Here is an 18,764-nt window from a genome sequence, read left to right as displayed (position 1 = left end):
CTCATTTCTGCATGCCTGTTATGTTAAATAAAGTTGAATAATTAAAGCAAAGCAAGTAGAACATAAACTTTACGTGTCCACAGAGTTGTTGTTGACTGATCTCCTCGCTGCAATGGCGGAATTCTCAAAACGGCCACAAGATGGCGCCGTTTATCGGCAAATCCGATATTACAATAACGATAACCGATTATGGGAAAATGCTTAAATATCGGTAAAATATCGGTAAACCGATACATCGGTCGATCACTATGTTATGTTTGTGTAATTTGTTATGCAAGTGTCTCTGTGCAGATGATATTGTATGGAAAATAGTTACCAGACACAAATGGCCCTACACACAGGTATTTGAGAGATACATTGTATACTGTTTTACAAAATTGTGCTTGTATAGCAAATAGTTAAAAATATATAGGCCTACCTTTTTTTTAATCACACTACCTTTCAAAAGTTTGAGGTCGGTATGATTTCACTTATGCTTACCAAGGTGTCATTTATTTGATACAGTAAAAACTGTAATATTGTGAAATATTATTAAAGTTTAAAATAAAAGTTAATTTTTTAATGTTTTAAAATGTAATTCATTCGTGTGATCCCAAAGCTGAATTTTCACATGGTCCTTCAGAAATCATTCTATTCTTATTTGGAGCTCAAGATTTTTTTTACGTTTTTACATTTTTTAAACTTTTGCTGATTAATATTTTTGTGGTAACCGTGGTACTTTTTTCCCCACGACTCTTTGATGAATCTAAAGTTCAAATGAGCAACAATATTTTGTAACAATGTTAATGTATTTGCTGTCAACTTAATGCATTCCTGCTGAAAAAGAGTATTAATTTCTTTAGGGGGAAGAGTCTTATAGACCCCAAAATATTTGAATGGGGTAAGGGTAAGAATGGGGTTTGAATGGGGTAAGAACTTCGAAGCATTTACTAATTAGCATTAGTATTACTTTTGATAATGCAGGGTATAATTTATTGTGAGAAAGATTTGTATCCATCAGTGTCATTTAGGGGATTAATTAAAACAAAAGCCTTACAGAAAGGCGTGAAGTGAGAAAGGCGGAGAATAAGAAGCAGGAAGAAGGATAGGGCTGGAAGAGAATGGAAGACGGAGAGAGAGAGGGAATCACAGACATTTGTAATCATAAAGAAGGTGTCCCTGTCATGTCGTCCCCCCTCATCTCGTTAGCTAATGAACTCAGCTTACACGCTCTCCTGCACAGCCTCTGCTCAGCTGGCACAGTCTGAAGGCAGCCCCAGGGACCATAGCCCGTTCTAACATATGTTTCTAAGTGAATTACTTCTTATTACATCAACAGGTTGTGCACATTGCGGTGGACAGCATGTCAGGTCTTCATTTTACCCATGAGTACCTAATAGCAGACATTCAAAGTAAACACATACACACATCCGCGCTTCCTCCTGGATTTCAGATTATCAAATTTGACCCAGGGGACAAATAAGATCCATACATTTTGTGATTTCAGCCCTTTTAAAATTCATTGAGTTTTAGAGGCGGCCCAAATAAGGCCTATCATGCCAATGCTTTAGTTTGATTGAATTTCTATACTGTGAAAACCTGAGGTCATATAGTATGGACTATTGAGGCTGTATGGCAATGGTAATGTAAATCCGCAGCCCGTGCAGCACACACCAGACTGCCTCGCAGAGATGGCCACGCATCATCTTCGTGGCAGACAGACTTGAAAGATGGAAGCCGAAGGCAGCTTGTTTTCAATCCAACTTTGACGCTTCTATAAATATTACTCAGACAACAGAAAATCTATTTGCTTAAGGCCACAGCCTTTAGATTTCTGTTTCTGACCTTGACAATTTTGACCCTTCAGGGAAAACAGAGTGTGTGAGCTCTGTTCCAAAATCTAGGGTGAATTCCGAACGGCATTTTTGCGTCCTTTAGGGACACTACGAGAAGGGGACACGACTTGAAGGATCACTCAAATTGAGCAGCTGAATGCGTTCTCAAAAGGCCTTTTTACAAGACTGTTAGCTAAGGGTACGATGTTCATTTTGAAGTAGTAATTTTGTCATTGAGGATCACATGGTCCTAAGTACATTACCTGTTGACGTGTATCATCACAATTTATTGTGAAAATGTAGTTATATATTTTTTTTTTTGACCTAGTGCCACATGAAGAGAGTTCACAAATGGAAATAAATTGAAGATACAAAGAGGCAATATTTGACATGCTGTTTTATATATTTTGAGCAACTATCTTCTTAGCATATTGAATTAGGTTTGTTAACACAATTGTTAATAGTTTTTTAGTTATTCTATTATTTCTATACAAATTGCAATGTAAATATTATGGCTAATTTGGCTAAATGTTGTGTATGCTTTTTTATAATCATTTTGTTTAATAAAATGAACTGCTAATGTTTCTCTTTGACTTTTCTACAGGACTACACATTGACCATGTATTTCCAGCAGTATTGGAGGGACAAGCGGCTAGCATATTCTGGAATCCCTCTCAATCTTACTCTAGACAACCGGGTAGCTGACCAACTCTGGGTTCCTGACACGTATTTCCTAAATGACAAGAAGTCTTTCGTCCACGGTGTCACGGTGAAGAACCGCATGATCCGCTTGCACCCAGATGGCACAGTTCTTTATGGATTAAGGTGAGAACTAACTGATCACATAACCAGGGACTCAAACAGGATGTCATGTCATCTCTTGGAATATCTGAAGGCCAGGCTTTTCCTAATATCATTCAGTCATCATTAGAACACATTAGAACAAATGAATTGTTTAGTCAATAATTCAAGAAGGTCCAGACTTTAAAGCTCTTGATTCTATGTTGTACTTCAAAATTTACCACAATAAATGCAATAAAACATGATTTATTCTAGTCATGAATAGTTTAAAAAGCTTTCTAATTCATGTTGGTGCAATATGATGTCTTTTTAATTTATGTGGCTGTTTTAGATCATGTTTGACTTTCTCCATAGCGTTTTAAAGTGGTAAATTCTCAATAGAATTATAATGGGTTACACATTTTATAATCAGCTGTAATGTATATACACACAATATATGGTGATTCTCGCGCCACTCATGCAAAATAATATAATTGGGCTTCCGTCATGTTGTGCATATAATTGGTCCATTTAAGTTGTACGGGAACTTAGCGCTTAAAAAAGCTCAGAATATGAGATGTATAATGAATTAATAGCCTGCTTCTATGTTTCCATCAACCATGGTATACATATTGGGAGGGTTTTAGTTGTTAGTTTTGATTATTGGGGGTAACCTTTCAAATTGAGACTGCAAGTGAAAATGAGCAAAATTTTTATTTTAGTATTGTTTGTCTTGGCTGTATTTTTTTTTTTTTCAATTGTCAGGATTTGATATCTAGATATAGTATGTCAAATATACATACAACACCTTAAATTACAATAAAATGCTTAAAAAGTGCTTTTTATTTTTGGTAAAAAAAAATACAATTAATTTAACTATATTTTAATATATCAATTAACTTTTTTTGATCCAAAATGGTCATTCAAAATGTTTTTCACATACTACTTTTCACATAATTTGTTTGTATTTGACGTTTTAACTAATGAGGGAAGAGTATGACAGTATGTAGCTTCAGCAAACAAACAGATCATGAGAGCGTGCCCTTTTTTGGCCAGTGCACTCGTCAACTAAATTGCCTAAGTGCTAATGTGTGCCTTTATCTTGTTAAAACCCTTCAGTGTTATCAGAGTCTGATGAGCTGCATTGCTCTTTCCCCTGCGGAAGAACAAGGGTATGCCTTCATCCTCTGTACCAGCTGAAGTGCACTATGAGCCAGTTACCGTAGCCTAATTTAGCTTTTCGTTTTGTTCCAAATGAGATCCTGTGGTCTAATGCAGCCATATGCTAATGAATGGTTCTTGCTTATAAAGTTTATTGAACCATTTCCGTCCTATTGTGATTTATCTCAATGCGCTCAAATGTAACATCAGCAATCCATTGAACATCATTTTACAGTTCATCTAGGGAGTTTCCTGGCTATATAATGCACATTTTGTAGTTTGACGAAGCGATAGTGTGGATAGAGGGCTTTTATTTGTTTGCCTAGGCTGGGCGCCATTAAAGAAAGAGGAGCATGCATATTTATGGTAAGGCATTTGACTGTGCTCTCATTAAAACGACTCTGAAGATGGAATGAAGACACTGAGTTTCCTCTTTAATTTACCTCCTCTAGAAAGGAAGGGCCTCTGAAACATAGTACTAGCAACCCAATCTAAAGCAATGTTATATGCTCATATGTCAAAATACTTTAAAAAAAGTGGAATGACTGCTTTATTATGTTGTTGGAATATTTTACTGGAGGGATAAAAACGAGTAAACAATTTAATTTAATGCATGATAGAGTTATTTTAACTCTCAAATGATCTGTCCAGATTTTGTGAGCTAAAAAGTTCTGTTGTCCATTAACAATAGTGTAGTGATACATAAAACACGGTTTAAGGTGCAGTTACAACACTTTGGCAGAGTTTTCCAGACAAAAAAGGTCTACTGTCTCTTGTCAATAGTCTAGCGATGAACATACCAAACCAAGCTTTCTGTTGGTCAATGCGTGTAGCGAAATGTGCCTGGGGAAATCTTACGCCCTCACCCAAAATACCCAATCGCATGAATTCCTGTTGAAATAACTGAATGACTGATGATTTCGCCCTACAAAATTTTTATAAAAGAAATGAAACTCCCTGGCATAGAGGACCTTGGTGAGACCCTGCATTTATCCAGATAAGATTAGAAGGATTGAACATGATCTTCCTCTTATGATATGCTTATTTAAATTGTTATCAGGAAATCGATACCTGGACTGTATTATTACCTGGATGAGAAACCAAACCTAACTTAAAATGTTCTTGGATATTGATTCACAAAGAACATTTATCATCACATTTTAGTCTAAGCTCACACTTGTAGCAAAGTGACATGATGAATGGGATATTTTATTAGATGAAATATGGGCTTTCTTTGAGCTTGCTTGGCAACTTGAAGTACCACTAATCGGTAGCCACTTTAATGGGACAAAAAACGCATTTTCACATATTCAAGTCTGCACTATTTGTTCATGTCCACTGATGCATATGCATGCTCTGTTCTATATTTGGTTCAAAAGCCTTTTGAAGGGCAGGAGGAGCCATATTTTAATTTGTTCCATCTTGCTCGTCCTATTTACAAAGATATACACAACAGTTTTGCTGTGTTGTTGAGCAAGTGTGGAACCTGCTATATTATACGGTAGAAGAGCTGTGAGCACCTGAATGTATAGAATATTAGATTTGATTTTCCTGTAACCTCTGTGTGTGTGTGTGTGTGTGTGTGTGTGTGTGTGTGTGTGTGTGTGTGTGTGTGTGTGTGTGTGTGTGTGTGTGTGTGTGTGTGTGTGTGTGTGTGTGTGTGTGTGTGTGTGTGTGTGTGTGTGTTTCTGTGTTTCTGTGTTTCTAGAATCACCACCACTGCAGCTTGCATGATGGATCTGAGAAGGTATCCATTAGATGAACAGAACTGCACTCTGGAGATAGAGAGTTGTAAGTGTTCTCTCTTTTCACTCATTTACACACACCCTGCTGCAAAGACAGGCATACATTACCATGCTGTTCCTAGCTGGTTTATATAGTCAGTGCTAGTTTGGTGCTTTTCTCACTGGCGAGCGAGCATAGTCATTAATAAAAATAAAATAAAATGTACAGTATTACTGAATATATTGTCGTATTTTTCTGCTGTAGTGCCTACAATTATAATAATAAATGTTTACCCTTTTACAATTTAACTTCTTTTCAGGTTTTGAATAGAAAATATTGTCTGACCATAGCCTTTATACCGTATACTCTACCGTTTAAAAGTTTGGGGTCATTAAGAATTTTTTATGTTTATTAAAGAAGTCTCTTCTGCTCATCAAGGCATTTATTTAATCAGAAATACAGTAAAATGGTACTTGTGAAATATTATTACAAGTTAAAATAACGGTTTTCTTTTTGTGATATATTTTAACATGTAATTTATTCCTGTGATAGCAAAGCTAAGCAGCCATTACTTCAGTCTTCAGTGTCACATGATCCTTCAAAAATCATTCTAATATGATGATTTTCTGCTCAAGAAATCTTTCTTATCAATGTTGAAAATAGTTGTGTGGCTTAATAATTTTGTGAAAACTGTAATACATTTTTACATTGTAATACAATGTCACTTGATCAATTGAATGCTTCGTTGCTGAATAAAACAAATATTTTAAACATAGTGTAGCTTAAATCAAACCTTTTTTGTTTGATTATTAGGTTGTTTTTGCTGAATATGTTATTTTAGCAGGATAATTATTTTGAACTGAATGCAAAATTAAGTTTTAGCTTACCTTGTTAATCAGTTAACTGAAAACACAAAAAAGGGATATATTTTATTGTTTTATCCGTATTACTTATTTGTATGATTAAGACAAATTATTAGACTATATATAGTAGGATTTTCGACTCCAATCTAGAATCTTGCATGGACACTTATGATTGTCAGTCAACTTCTTTTGACAGAAGCATTGTGTTCTGTTTAGGCTTTTTAATCTGCATTAAAACAATCAACTCTCTCTGGACCACCACTTTTATTTGCATCACTTCTTTAACATCTAGGTATTCAGTTTAGTAATAACCAAACTTTAAGTGTACGCAGTGCTTCATGCACGCTAATAAAACCACCTAGCTCATTACGGTTTACAAACACAGCGATGCTGGTATGAAATGGAACGGTCTGTGTCACAGTGGGAAGTCTGACCCCTAACAGCTCCCTACACAAAACAGATGCTCATATTCATGATTATGCTAAAAATGCACTTGTGCTGCCTTTTTTTTCTTTCAGCATATGTTACCCATACCAATTATGGAAAAGGAAAATGCTATTTCCAGGGGCCGCATCCTTATAATTGTAAATGAGGGAAATGTAGTTTTTTAAAAAGAACAAGCATTGTTTATTCAACATAATTTGGACAGAGTTGCTGTGATTAGTGAGATGAAGGAAAGGAACCAACATTCAGTTAAAGAGCAGTGTATAAAAATATAACATAACATTACAACATAATGTAATATATTAAGCTCAGTAAATCTCTCACTAAAACATGATGTGTAATCTGATATTTACTTCAGTCCCCTAATTTATATTTTACTCCTTGACAAATTTGATTTATGTTTTTCCTGTAGATGGATACACAACAGATGACATCGAGTTTTACTGGAAGGGAGGAGAGAACGCAGTTACTGGTGTGGCACGTATCGAGCTCCCACAGTTCTCCATCGTGGACTACAAACTTGTGTCCAGAAATGTTGTCTTTTCCACAGGTAAAGTAGCAAAACAGGTTGAAATTATAAACATTAAGACTAAAACCCCTTTGTATAAAAGCATTTCCATTGAAAAATATTTTTTTGCACCAGACTTCACTTTTAGTCTTGCTGTCAAGCTTTTTTCAATCTCTTTGAAGTTGAACGCTTGCATGACCCTATATTTACATCCTTGAGGTCATGACCCCTTAAGATGCAGATGGATTTTTTTTAAACTTCACCATTATATTAATACAATAAGTTGATTCACTTGTGCTTAAAATATTACAAAAAAAATGTCTAGAACATAACCAGAATACAAAAATGGAACTCAATGTATCTACTCCTGTGCATCCTGTCAGGCATTTTATTGTGCTGCAAAATGTAGCTGCAGTCTAGCACTTATTTTTTATTATTTGTGCAGGGCAGATTTCAGCATACTTGTTTGCATCAGGATAGTCAGTAAAGGGGTACCCGAATCATTTGTTATAGTTCTTGCTACATAGTCAATAACAATATAATTGATTAAATACTGAAATAGTGAAATGTGTTGTTTTAAGAGTGTAATTTGCAAGTCATGTAATTACGCAAGTGAGAAAGTGTATAGCTTAGATCTGAGAAATGGGAGATTGCTAAATCTAAGGAAGTTTTCTACCAAAAGTCTGAAGTCTATCTTTTTTGTTTGCATTTTTTTTTTTTTCATAGTGAAAAGGATTATACCCTATCTGTATAAAATATTCCATTAGTCTAGAATTACAGTGTTCGGGGGGGAAAAAAACCCTGATCATTTTTTTTTTAAATCAATTTGATTTACAGCACAGAAAAATTATGAACACTAAATATCATATATATATATATATATATATATATATATATATATATATATGTATTTTTTTTTTTTTTTTTTTAGTTTTCTCTGGTTGGCCTGTTTTCTGCCCGCACCCGCACAAGATTGATATTCCCATGTACCACTTATTTTGAAAGCTGCCTAATTGGGGCCTGTGCATCAAATATATTTCTTCCTCATGATAGATCAGACCAGTAATAATAAAGGAGCAATTACCACTATATTTCCTCAAGCTTCTAAAGAAAAGAGCAGAGATGGAAGGGAGCAGAAAGTGAGAGATGGAGTCAGAGGGAAAAACAGCCACTTTATACAAACCATCACATATTCATGAGGTAGAAGACCCATTGCATAAATTATTCTCTTCTAAAACTGAGGCATTCATAGAGGCAGCGTTGTAATGATTATTCCCCACCCTGAATTAATGATACATAGAAACAGACTGGCTATCTTCTGCACATAGTGAAAAGGATTATGGGAATCATGAAGTAGCGTTTGAAGAGGATGTGACTATATTGCTGATGCCATGATGAGCTTTTTCTAGGAGGGAAAAAAACACTTTGGGTCAAAATTGTGTATAGTAGAGGCTAATGACCCAGGCTAACCAGCCAAACCTTGACCTTAAAGGGATAGTTCACCCAAAAAAGAAAATTCTGTCATCAATTACTCATTCTCATGTCATTCCAAAACCCATAAGACTTGCGTGGATCTACAAAACACAAATGAAGATATTTTTAATGAAATCTGAGAGATCTCTGTCCCTGAATATAAAGTATTTTCATCCAAAACCCTTGACCGAGGCTTGACATTAACTTTTTTCCTCACCAGCCAATGTGGCTAATGGATTTCCAAACTTACTGGCCAATCAGCATTTTCACTGGCCACAATTCTGACTTTGACACCATGGGGGGACAATTATGTAAAATTATGTCCAATATGCACAATTCCATGCCGAAATTCAAGCCTTGTAACACCAACAATATTCATCGAGAGCAAATGAAGCGAGTGAGATGAGGGGATGCGGGTTTGTGTATCAACTTGCTGTCAGAGAGATGAGAGATCGAGAAAGCGCAACTGGTATCGTGCATCTATTCTGCGGAAAATTAGTCAACACTATAAATTGCACTTAGTTTATTATTTCAGATGTTTTTTTAAAAGACTAGACTTGTTGTATAGACTAAATGTATATATTGTATATGCAATTCAACCTGTCAAAGTGGCTAGTAGGAGTGACTGTGTTATACGCTACCGCTGAAATCCACCCGCATTTGGCGGGTTGGCGGGTGTTAATATCAAGCCCTGCCCTTTACGGATCAAGACGTTCACAAAGAGATAGTAAAATAAATCCATATGAATTGAGAGGTATAATTCAAGTCTTCTGAAGAGCACGATCACTTTATGTGAACAGATTTAATTCAGGCTTTTATTAACATTGATCAGCAAATGTACATAGAGCACTCAAGTATGGGTGCTCTAAAATGCTGGTGTGACACAAAAAAGAACCTCATTGGTTCTCACGCGTAAAACAAGCATGCTTGAGCAAATATAATCGTGTATGCGTTCATGTATATGGATAAAAGCCTAAATTAAATATGTTCATTATTTAAAGCGATTGTGTCTTTTCAGAAGACTTGGATTAAAATCATATCTTATGTACAAACAAAACCTTTCCACACAGATCACACAAGAAATTAGTCTGAAGTGTGTAGGTAGTTCATCACGTAGGTTACTTACTTTTATAGTCTGTAATGTGAGTACAGGTTGCATAATGTGCATCTGTAGGTTGTGTTATATGTGTGTAGGATGTGTGATTTATTCATAGGTTGTGTGCATGTTTGGGTGCGTATTTATATCTAGCCTGAATGCTTGTTATTTGCATTCTTTTCACCTCCATAAATAACTACGCAGAGATTCATAGTTCAGATCACTCTTGCTTAATTTTGCATAATGTTAGTATTATAAGGCAATTTTTCACCATGACATGTAGATTCCAACACCTTCTGTTCTTTGGACTGATGACAGAGTTGAAGATGGTTGAACAGTTGAACTCTACATTGAACACGGATTCGAATTGTCAATAGTGTAGTGTATTAAGTATTAAAGCACAGCTCACAAAGAAGAAGTTACTTTTAAACCAAGCAGCAGTCTGTGAGGTTCCCATTGCAAAATCTGCGAGGGGAAAGTTCTCAATAGTGTGGATTTCTATTGAAATTACTGGATTTTGTCCACGAAAATTCATCAAACTGTAAATGTGACCGCACCTGAAGTAAATATCTTGACAAGCAAATTTTCCTGGCCTATCTTGGGGCTTGGGCCAAAAATGCCACTGAATATTACAAAAATACTCCTGAAATTCTAAATATGAGGGCAAAGTTGCCTTTGTATTAGAGAGCATTTGATTGGACAAAATTCGGTGTAGTTAATAAGGTTTTGTTTTGTTTTTTCAATTGTATGTTGTTTCAGAACTAATAGACTTGTACTACAAGCCATAATAGTCCAGTTTTGATTTCATAAGGGGCTTTAACATTTAATATTTACTCACTATTACATTATCTTTTTTGTCTCCTTTCAAAATGTGGTGTTTGAAAGTGAAAGTGAAAGAATGGCTCCAAAGCTCTTTGAAAAAAATATCCATCTTCTCTCACTCTTGTGTCTCCCTATTTACTTTTTCCTCAGTCTTTGCTTCTCTTTCTTTTTCGTTCTCTTAAACTATCTTTCTCATTTCTTTAACAGGTGCCTATCCTCGACTATCTTTGAGCTTCAAGCTAAAAAGAAACATCGGCTACTTCATCCTGCAGACCTACATGCCCTCAATCCTGATCACCATCCTGTCCTGGGTCTCCTTCTGGATCAACTATGATGCCTCAGCTGCCAGAGTGGCATTAGGTATGCTATTTATTCATTAGTATGTCCTGTATGCATCTGACAGGATGTATGTCCTCTGTCGTTTCCACTCTGGAAGTGCATGCTTTATTTAACAGCACATTGTTGGATGTTCCAATAACTAGAACTCCAACATTCAGTATTCTGTTTGAATTGTAACTTTTTCTATACACACTCCAGGTCTCCTCTGAGTCCTCGCCCTCCCTTTGGTTTACTTTTTCTTGGATCTTGCCTCCAGACAAACACTGGCAGACACACATATACACTAGCTCAGACACATACACAGACAGATATTGTAGGGGCGCATGCATCATTTAACAAGGAACAGGGTAGACCCAGGTAGCCACAAACCCAGTGCTTTCGACACACTACAGCGACTGCTCACAGAGAGAGACAGTTCTCAGTGTGTGTCTTCGCTCTGATGTTGTTATTTCAGAATGAGGAGTGACACAGTTTGCCGAAAAGCTATGTGAGTCGCTGGACACAAAAGCTGTGTTTCAAAACCCAGCATAAACAGCCTTTTAAGGCATCTCATAGGCACTCTCCCATTGTGAAATTTTGTCCAGATTTTAAGGAATCTTTTTGCAAAAACCTCAGAATTTACTGTTTACATTTATGTAGTATAAAATATTTGTGCCATGTATTTTTATACTTGTTAGAGTATCACATTGGTACCAAATGTGTGTCAAGTCTCCTGTGCGCTTCATGTAAGGAGTGCTTTATGTGTGACTACTATAATTTTTAGTAGTGAGACAGGTTACAAAAACAGTGTAGTTTTTGAGTTGCAAAATAATATTGTAATAATTTTTCAGTAGTTTTGAAAAGTAATAATATCCATTTTATATGTAGAATTATATACATACACTACCGTTCCAAAGTTTGGGATCACTACATTTTTTATTTTTTATTTAGAAATTAAAATTCAGCAAGAATGGATTAAATTGATCAGAAGTGGCAGTAAAGACTCTTACATTGTCACAAAGAATTGCTGTTGCTATTCATCAAAGAATCCTGCAAAAAACGTATCACGTTTCCACAAAAATATTGAGCAGCACGACTGTTTTCAACATTAATAATAATTATTTTTTTTTTATTCCTTGATTACCAAATTAGCATATTAGAATGATTTCAGAAGGATCATGTGGCACTGAAGACTGGATTAATGCAAAATTCAGCATTTCCATCACAGGAATGAATTTCATTTTAAAATGTATAAATATAGAAACTAATTTAAATAATAATAAATTAGTAAATAATAATATAGTAAAAATATTTTTAAAAATCTTACCGATCCCTACTTTTAAACGGTATATATAGTATAATTAAATAATAGCATATGTATTTCTGTAATTTGCCACACTATTAAAATAGCTTTTATGTAGTTGACTACTTTTTATTATTTGCTTTTATACCAGAAGCTATAGCTGAACTACTTTAAGCAGCTTGTTCCATTTCAGTCAGGATGCTGCCCAGAAGACAGCAGGGCAGCTCACTTGGTTGTGAAACAGAGCTACTGTGAGCGCCTTTTAAACCAAATTTCAGTCTCACTGCCTCCAGCCTACTCACTGCCTGTGTGGACACCAGACTAGGGGCGAATGAGCTCAGATTTACAAAAGCTTCTACTGTAGAATCTTTTATGCATGTACCAAATTATCATCTGTGCATTTTTAAATCAGAGAGATAGATCATGGAGTGCAGTACAATATCTTTGTAATTACATGTTTAATGTGCGTGAGAGTGTGTTTGTTCATGCACCCAGGTGCAGCTCTTTGAGATGGATGTGATATGTTGGATATGGGCCTTCTTTAGGGAAATTGTCCTCATTAACCATGTTAAGCGGAGAAATGAGAACACTTTACACTGGGAGGGAAGAGTCTCCTGGGTCCCCCACACATATACCACCCATCTCACCTGCCTCTACGCATCATTATAAGGCCCCCCACCCCCGTCTATCTATTTTGTATCTCTCTCTCTCTCTCTCTCTCTCTCTCTCTCTCTCTCTCTCTCTCTCTCTCTCTCTCTCTCTCTCTCTCTCTCTCTCTCTCTCTCTCTCTCTTTCTTTTCTTCTTTTCTCTGTCTTTTTCTGCTGTCCTCCCACAGCCAGGCAGCCAAATGAAAACAAAGGGATCAATGTAGCTAGAAAACAATTACATTTAACTTCCATTTCAATCCCAAGGCATGCTGCAGCACAGATGAATCTCTGGCTTAAATGCCTCTGTCTCGCCACTTCCCACTGCCTCGCCGACTCCATCCATTCTCTGCATTCACATCCGGCCGGCCCCGGCCTTATATCTCACACTGCATTACTGCAGCACACTTACGGACTTCCTTTCATTTCAGAAAGGAAGTTATCAAATGATGCAAGAAGCAAACATATTGAATGATGTGGATGATGTTTCAATGATGTCTTCCAATTGTTTTTCTGACGTGAACAGACGTGTAGATCTTTTCTGGGGAGATTGTAAGATCTCAAGATGGGTTAATGACTAAAGCACATTGTGAGTTACATTTATAATACTTTTGCATTTAGTCTGGGTCCATTCTGTCATGTAACAGCTGCTTATTATGATTCATTCAATTCCCATTTGATAAAAATCATGTTCCATCCTTCCATTTACTTAGGACATGAATAGGACAAATAGGACATGCAATGAAGCAGCTGCCCAAAGATTTTACCAAGATGGCTACTGAGTTTATTGGCTTGCCTTAAAGGAATAGTTGAACGTTCTGTCATCATTTACTCACCTCATGTCGTTCTAAGCCTATATGACCTTTTTATGCATGGAACACAAAATGAGAACAATGTAGTTACAAAGAATGGATAATTTACAATGAATAGAATTAAAAAGAACCCAAATGCACCATAAAAATTTCATACCAGATCATATCAGATCTATTCTAAGTCTTCTGAAAACGTACTATAGATTCATGTGGTGAAGTCAGATTCTTAAACCATTCAGAAAAGTATTTACACTTTATCAACAGATTGACTGAACAGATTGGACTCAAAAGAAGAACTAATTTATCTGTTGCTACTTCTTGCATAAACTCTCATAAAAACACCTGTGGACGCCAGGGCTGGTGTCAAGATTTCACATAAACATAATATAGAAGTCATTTAAACCACTTTTATAATGGTATTTTTTGTCATTTTGGATATTGACCATCTTCACTTTCATCGTATTGAAAAGAGTAGCCATGATGTTCTTCGAAAATTCACCTTTTGTACAACAGAAGCCATAATGTACTGGTTTGGTACTGTACATAAAAAGAAAAAGTGTTCATATTTGGGTGAACTATTCCTTTAAAGAAACTTTGACTAAACTCATCTGGCCAACGTGATTGAAAGAACTCCGATATAGATCTTGAGTGTTTGCCGATGTTGTGCATTTCACTTTTTTCAAAAGCCTAACTCAAGAGAACAACATCCCACACTATTCACTGCAGACAGGTCTGTGTGAAGGTATGTTTGTTCTGGTTAGGTAACTCCTCTGCGTTGAACTCTCTGTCCTGAGCTGAGTTTGATCCTCCCTTGCTGTGACCTGGTCATGCACAAATCAATGCAATGTGCTCCGTGTGCAGCCCTCTCTTCTTCGCACCAGAATGCTGCTTTTGAGTTTATGTAAGCTAGGACAGGCATCCATCTGCCCACACATGTCCTCTCTCACTCTGGGGACTCAGGCCTTTACAGTGAACACACAGTGGGAGTGAAGTGCCAACCATTTTCTTTGATCTCTATGGTTGTTAAATTGAATTCTACGTTCTAATATTCAACTCTAGTAATCAAGCTTGTGAATAAAAGGTCTGAAAGACTAGACATGCTAATTTTAGTTGAACTTGTGCAGTTCTATGACAGCTCACAATTTCCCAGGAAAATTGTTGATGCTCTGTACACTTAATTCTGTCAGCTTATGACTTTATGAGAGACCGGTCATTTAATACAGAGCAGCTATTCCTAACCAATCAGTACCAATTTCTTCAGCAGTTGGTAGAATGTAAAATTATTTTAGTAAAATAAAATAATAAATAATAATAAAAGAAATTTTTTACATAATACTTTATTTGTTTGATTGTTCATTCATTCATTCATTCATTCATTCATTCATTCATTCATTCATTCATTCATTTATGGGTCAGTACATTTTTTTTTTGTTCAGCAAGGATGAATTAAATTGATCAAAAGTGACAGCAAAACATTTACAATAAAACAAAATTACCCCCAAAAAAGTAATCAAAATTATGTTTATGTTTGATTAATCAAAGAATCCTAAAAATATGACACTAAAGACTAAGACTAAAAATCTGCTTCATCGTAATAGGAATTAATTCCATTTTAAAATACATTAAAATAGAATTTTTTTTATTTTAAATTGTAATGTCACAATATTAATGTTTTTATTTACTGTTGTTTTTTTTTGGACAAAATAAATGTAGCCTTGATCAGCATAATAGAAAAATATATATATATATTTCATAAGTATTTTGTGTAGTTACATTAACACATTCAACTAATGTATAAAGCAATAAGCAGAACAAGCTGTGTATAAATTGTTTAGATGAATATATGTACAGTATGTAGCCTATATAAAGACATCAGACAAATGTAGTGCATGTCTTTACTCAACTAATGATGCTATAGGCCTATTGATATCCACTGCAATGAAAAATTTACCAATTCCTTTTTTTCTTCTTTTGGTCGATGAGGGCCTACTTGAGACTTACTGATGAGACTGTGGGGATACATAAAACGAAATTGGTTTGGGAACACTGCTAGAATATGCAAAATATCTGTCAAAATCCTTGAAAAGTATTTGTTCACCTCATAATCCTGGACAGAAATCGGTAACACTTTACAATAAGGTTCATTAATTGTACCTTAGTTAACATGAACTAAGAATAAATAATACTTCTACAGCATTTATTAATTTTCAATTAATTAATTAATTTCAACATTTACTAATACAATATTAAAATCAAAGGTTGTGGTTGTTAACATTAGTTAATGCACTGTGAACTAACATGAACAAACAATGAACAGATGGATTTATATAAACTAACATTAACAAAAAATAACTAATAATGTATTGCTCATGGTTAGTTCATGTTAGTTAATACATTAACTAATGTTAACTAATGAACCTTATTGTAAAGTGTTACCCAGAAATCACTTTATTCAGTGGAAAACCTGTTCACTGCAGCATTAGGGTGAACACTAAATTATTAAAGCCATTTAAATAGTCAAGAGACAAGAGAAAATAAGAAAAGCATGTACATTCTTTTAAAATGCACTGTCTGAGATGTTCTGGGCAGTCAAAGTCACGGTCGCAAAGTGCCTGAATTGTAATTCCTGGAATTGTGCTAAATGTAACTTTAAATGTTAATGTGATGCTGCTCAGGGTAGAAACTAGGACGTGGCTGCTTTGCAGTCAGTCGACAAGACCCTTTTCTCGTTAACGAGGTAAAGGCATTCCTTAGGGATTGTGAATGTGACGGAGATAAGCCCCCCTGTAAAGCACACTGCCCTGCACTAATTATACTTTAATTAGAGGAAAAACCCAAAGTAACAGTGTATAACTTTTGTGCTCGAGATCTAAGCTAAGATCTGGCTTGTCATAGCAAGGATGGACTCTCATCACTTTCTCCGTAGAGAGATCTTCAAGTAGTTTTGCTATGTGATTTGGGACATAAGTTGGCAGTTTGTTTGAGAAATTAGCTCATCTATGATGAAGTCTTGCTGTGTTTGTTGTGGAAGAGGTTGGTTCTTTGCAGGGCAGCAGAAATATTGACAGTTCCATTTCTTGCTCCAGTCAGGCATATTCACACTTTAGTCCCACCACGGCTTCAGCAGAGTCAGCAACAAACATACTGATTTGAGTGGCAGCGTTAACCGGGAGCCGATGTTCGTAAAGCAGATTTATGTCTATTTGCAGAAAGGTAAAATTACCAAATATGCAGAGCAAAGGCTGAAAAAAAATTTGAAGTGTTAAAGGGATAGTTCATCTAAAAATGTATTAATTCTGCCACCCTCATCGTTCCAAACCTGAGTTACTTTTTTTTTTTAAGATCACAAAAAAAGATATTTTGATTGATTTTGGGGTCCAAACAGCTCCGAACCTTATTAGATTGTTTGATTGTTTTTCTCCTTTTATCTTCAAATTTTCCTTTAATGTTGTTTGCACTCTGACAGTGATTTTTTTGTTTCTACATCAAGGCTATTCATAAGGAAAAATCTCCTTGAAAGCAGCGATAAGTTACATCAAGATACAGTATGTCGCAACTACACTCACTTTCAGATGGCAGGTCCTCAGAACGCCCACAGTCTGTTCGCTGACCATCTGACTGATACATATTGTTCAAAAAACTGGAAAGCACTTACTCAATCTGGCAAGCTCCAATCTGATTGGCTGACTTCACACAAGTTGTGGGGGTGCAAGTTTAAAGGGATTTTTATCAGTCTGTCTGGAAACAAAGTCATGTTTACAAGTTAATGAGTTGATAAAAGTGCTTTTGACAATAAAATAATCACTGGATTTGGCAGAGGTTGTCAGGGTAGTGGCATCAAATAAAATACAAGATATTCAAAATACAGTGTATGTAGATGTACAACCAAATATTCTGCAGTTTTTAAAGTTAAACTGTGTACTATGGAAGCTTGTTTAAATAAAACATTTTAAAAGATAATTGCGACTTTATATCTCGCAATTCTGAGAAATAAAGTCAGAATTGCAAAATATAAACTCACAATTGTGTGTTATAAATCTCGAGTTTATTACTCGCAAGTCTGACTTTATAAAACGCAATTGCGACTTTGTCCCGCAATTCTGAATTTATATCTCCGCATTGTCTATTAACATTTTCTGCTGTTTTTAGTGTCTCAACAAACATTTTATAACTACATCATTTTTCATGCCAGCTTATTATTGTGATGTAGTCTATTTCAGGGAAAAAAAACTCTTATCTACAACCATATTTCCAAAAATTCACCACACATGGACGCAATCACTTGGGAGAACTCTGAATAATGGCAGATTGCTGGTGTTTGGAAGAAGTTTGGGGAAATAATGGAGATATTTTACAGAGTAGGAGTTTGAACAGTGTATTTGTGTTATCTTCCACTTGTGTGTGCTTGTTTGTACATATTTGAGTGGGTGTTTAAGCAGTTGGAGTATTGCTCCTCTTTGAACTGGCAGTGATACTGACTCAGGATTGACTCACAGAATAAACAGAATACAGTATCACAGCATAGAATCAATAAAATGCATAGAAAATTGAAAAATGCTATTGACGTTTCTATTTATATTATATAATCTGTAATATAAGACATTCTGTTAAATATGAATAGCATGTGGGAAAGCTTGGAGAAAGGGAGGAAGACACTAAAGGGAAGAAAAAACAACAACAGTGCTGGGCTATTCTCTTCAGCTGTGGCCAAGTTGATCACTCATGCTGTTTTATACTTTGTATGTTATTCTCAATTTCTCAGTTCTGGCCTCTGTACAAATGAATCCAATATAATTAGGTCGGAACTCACATAATGTATAATATACAATACACATAATATATAATATACAGTGTTGTGGCTTTGTAGTGGCAATTAAAGGTTCAGAGACTGTCGGTTATGGGATAAAACAGCATTTTATTTAGTATTGCAATCAATTATGACGGTAACCAGGCTACTGCCATCATGAGTGGATTATTCAAAGCTAGATTTGACAGTGTTG

The 18,764-nt window shown here is 35.5% G+C and overlaps 1 protein-coding gene across 6 annotated transcripts in view; it reads left to right on the top strand.

Annotated features, from left to right (window-relative positions):
* Positions 1 to 18,764, top strand: part of gabrb3 (gamma-aminobutyric acid type A receptor subunit beta3) — an 82,012-nt gene that overhangs the window by 50,090 nt on the left and 13,158 nt on the right. For all 6 annotated transcript variants that reach the window (XM_077198427.1, XM_077198423.1, XM_077198429.1 and 3 more), the window contains 4 exons: positions 2,419 to 2,639; positions 5,464 to 5,546; positions 7,200 to 7,337; positions 10,894 to 11,046. In XM_077198427.1, coding sequence (XP_077054542.1) covers positions 2,419 to 2,639; positions 5,464 to 5,546; positions 7,200 to 7,337; positions 10,894 to 11,046 — 595 coding nt within the window. The remainder of the gene's footprint in view (positions 1 to 2,418; positions 2,640 to 5,463; positions 5,547 to 7,199; positions 7,338 to 10,893; positions 11,047 to 18,764) is intronic.

Source organism: Siphateles boraxobius, unplaced genomic scaffold (assembly GCF_051911475.1).
Source record: "Siphateles boraxobius isolate OS27281-9 unplaced genomic scaffold, OSU_SipBor_1 41, whole genome shotgun sequence".
NCBI classification, from domain to species: domain Eukaryota; kingdom Metazoa; phylum Chordata; class Actinopteri; order Cypriniformes; family Leuciscidae; genus Siphateles; species Siphateles boraxobius.
This window is presented reverse-complemented; position numbering and strand designations above follow the sequence as displayed.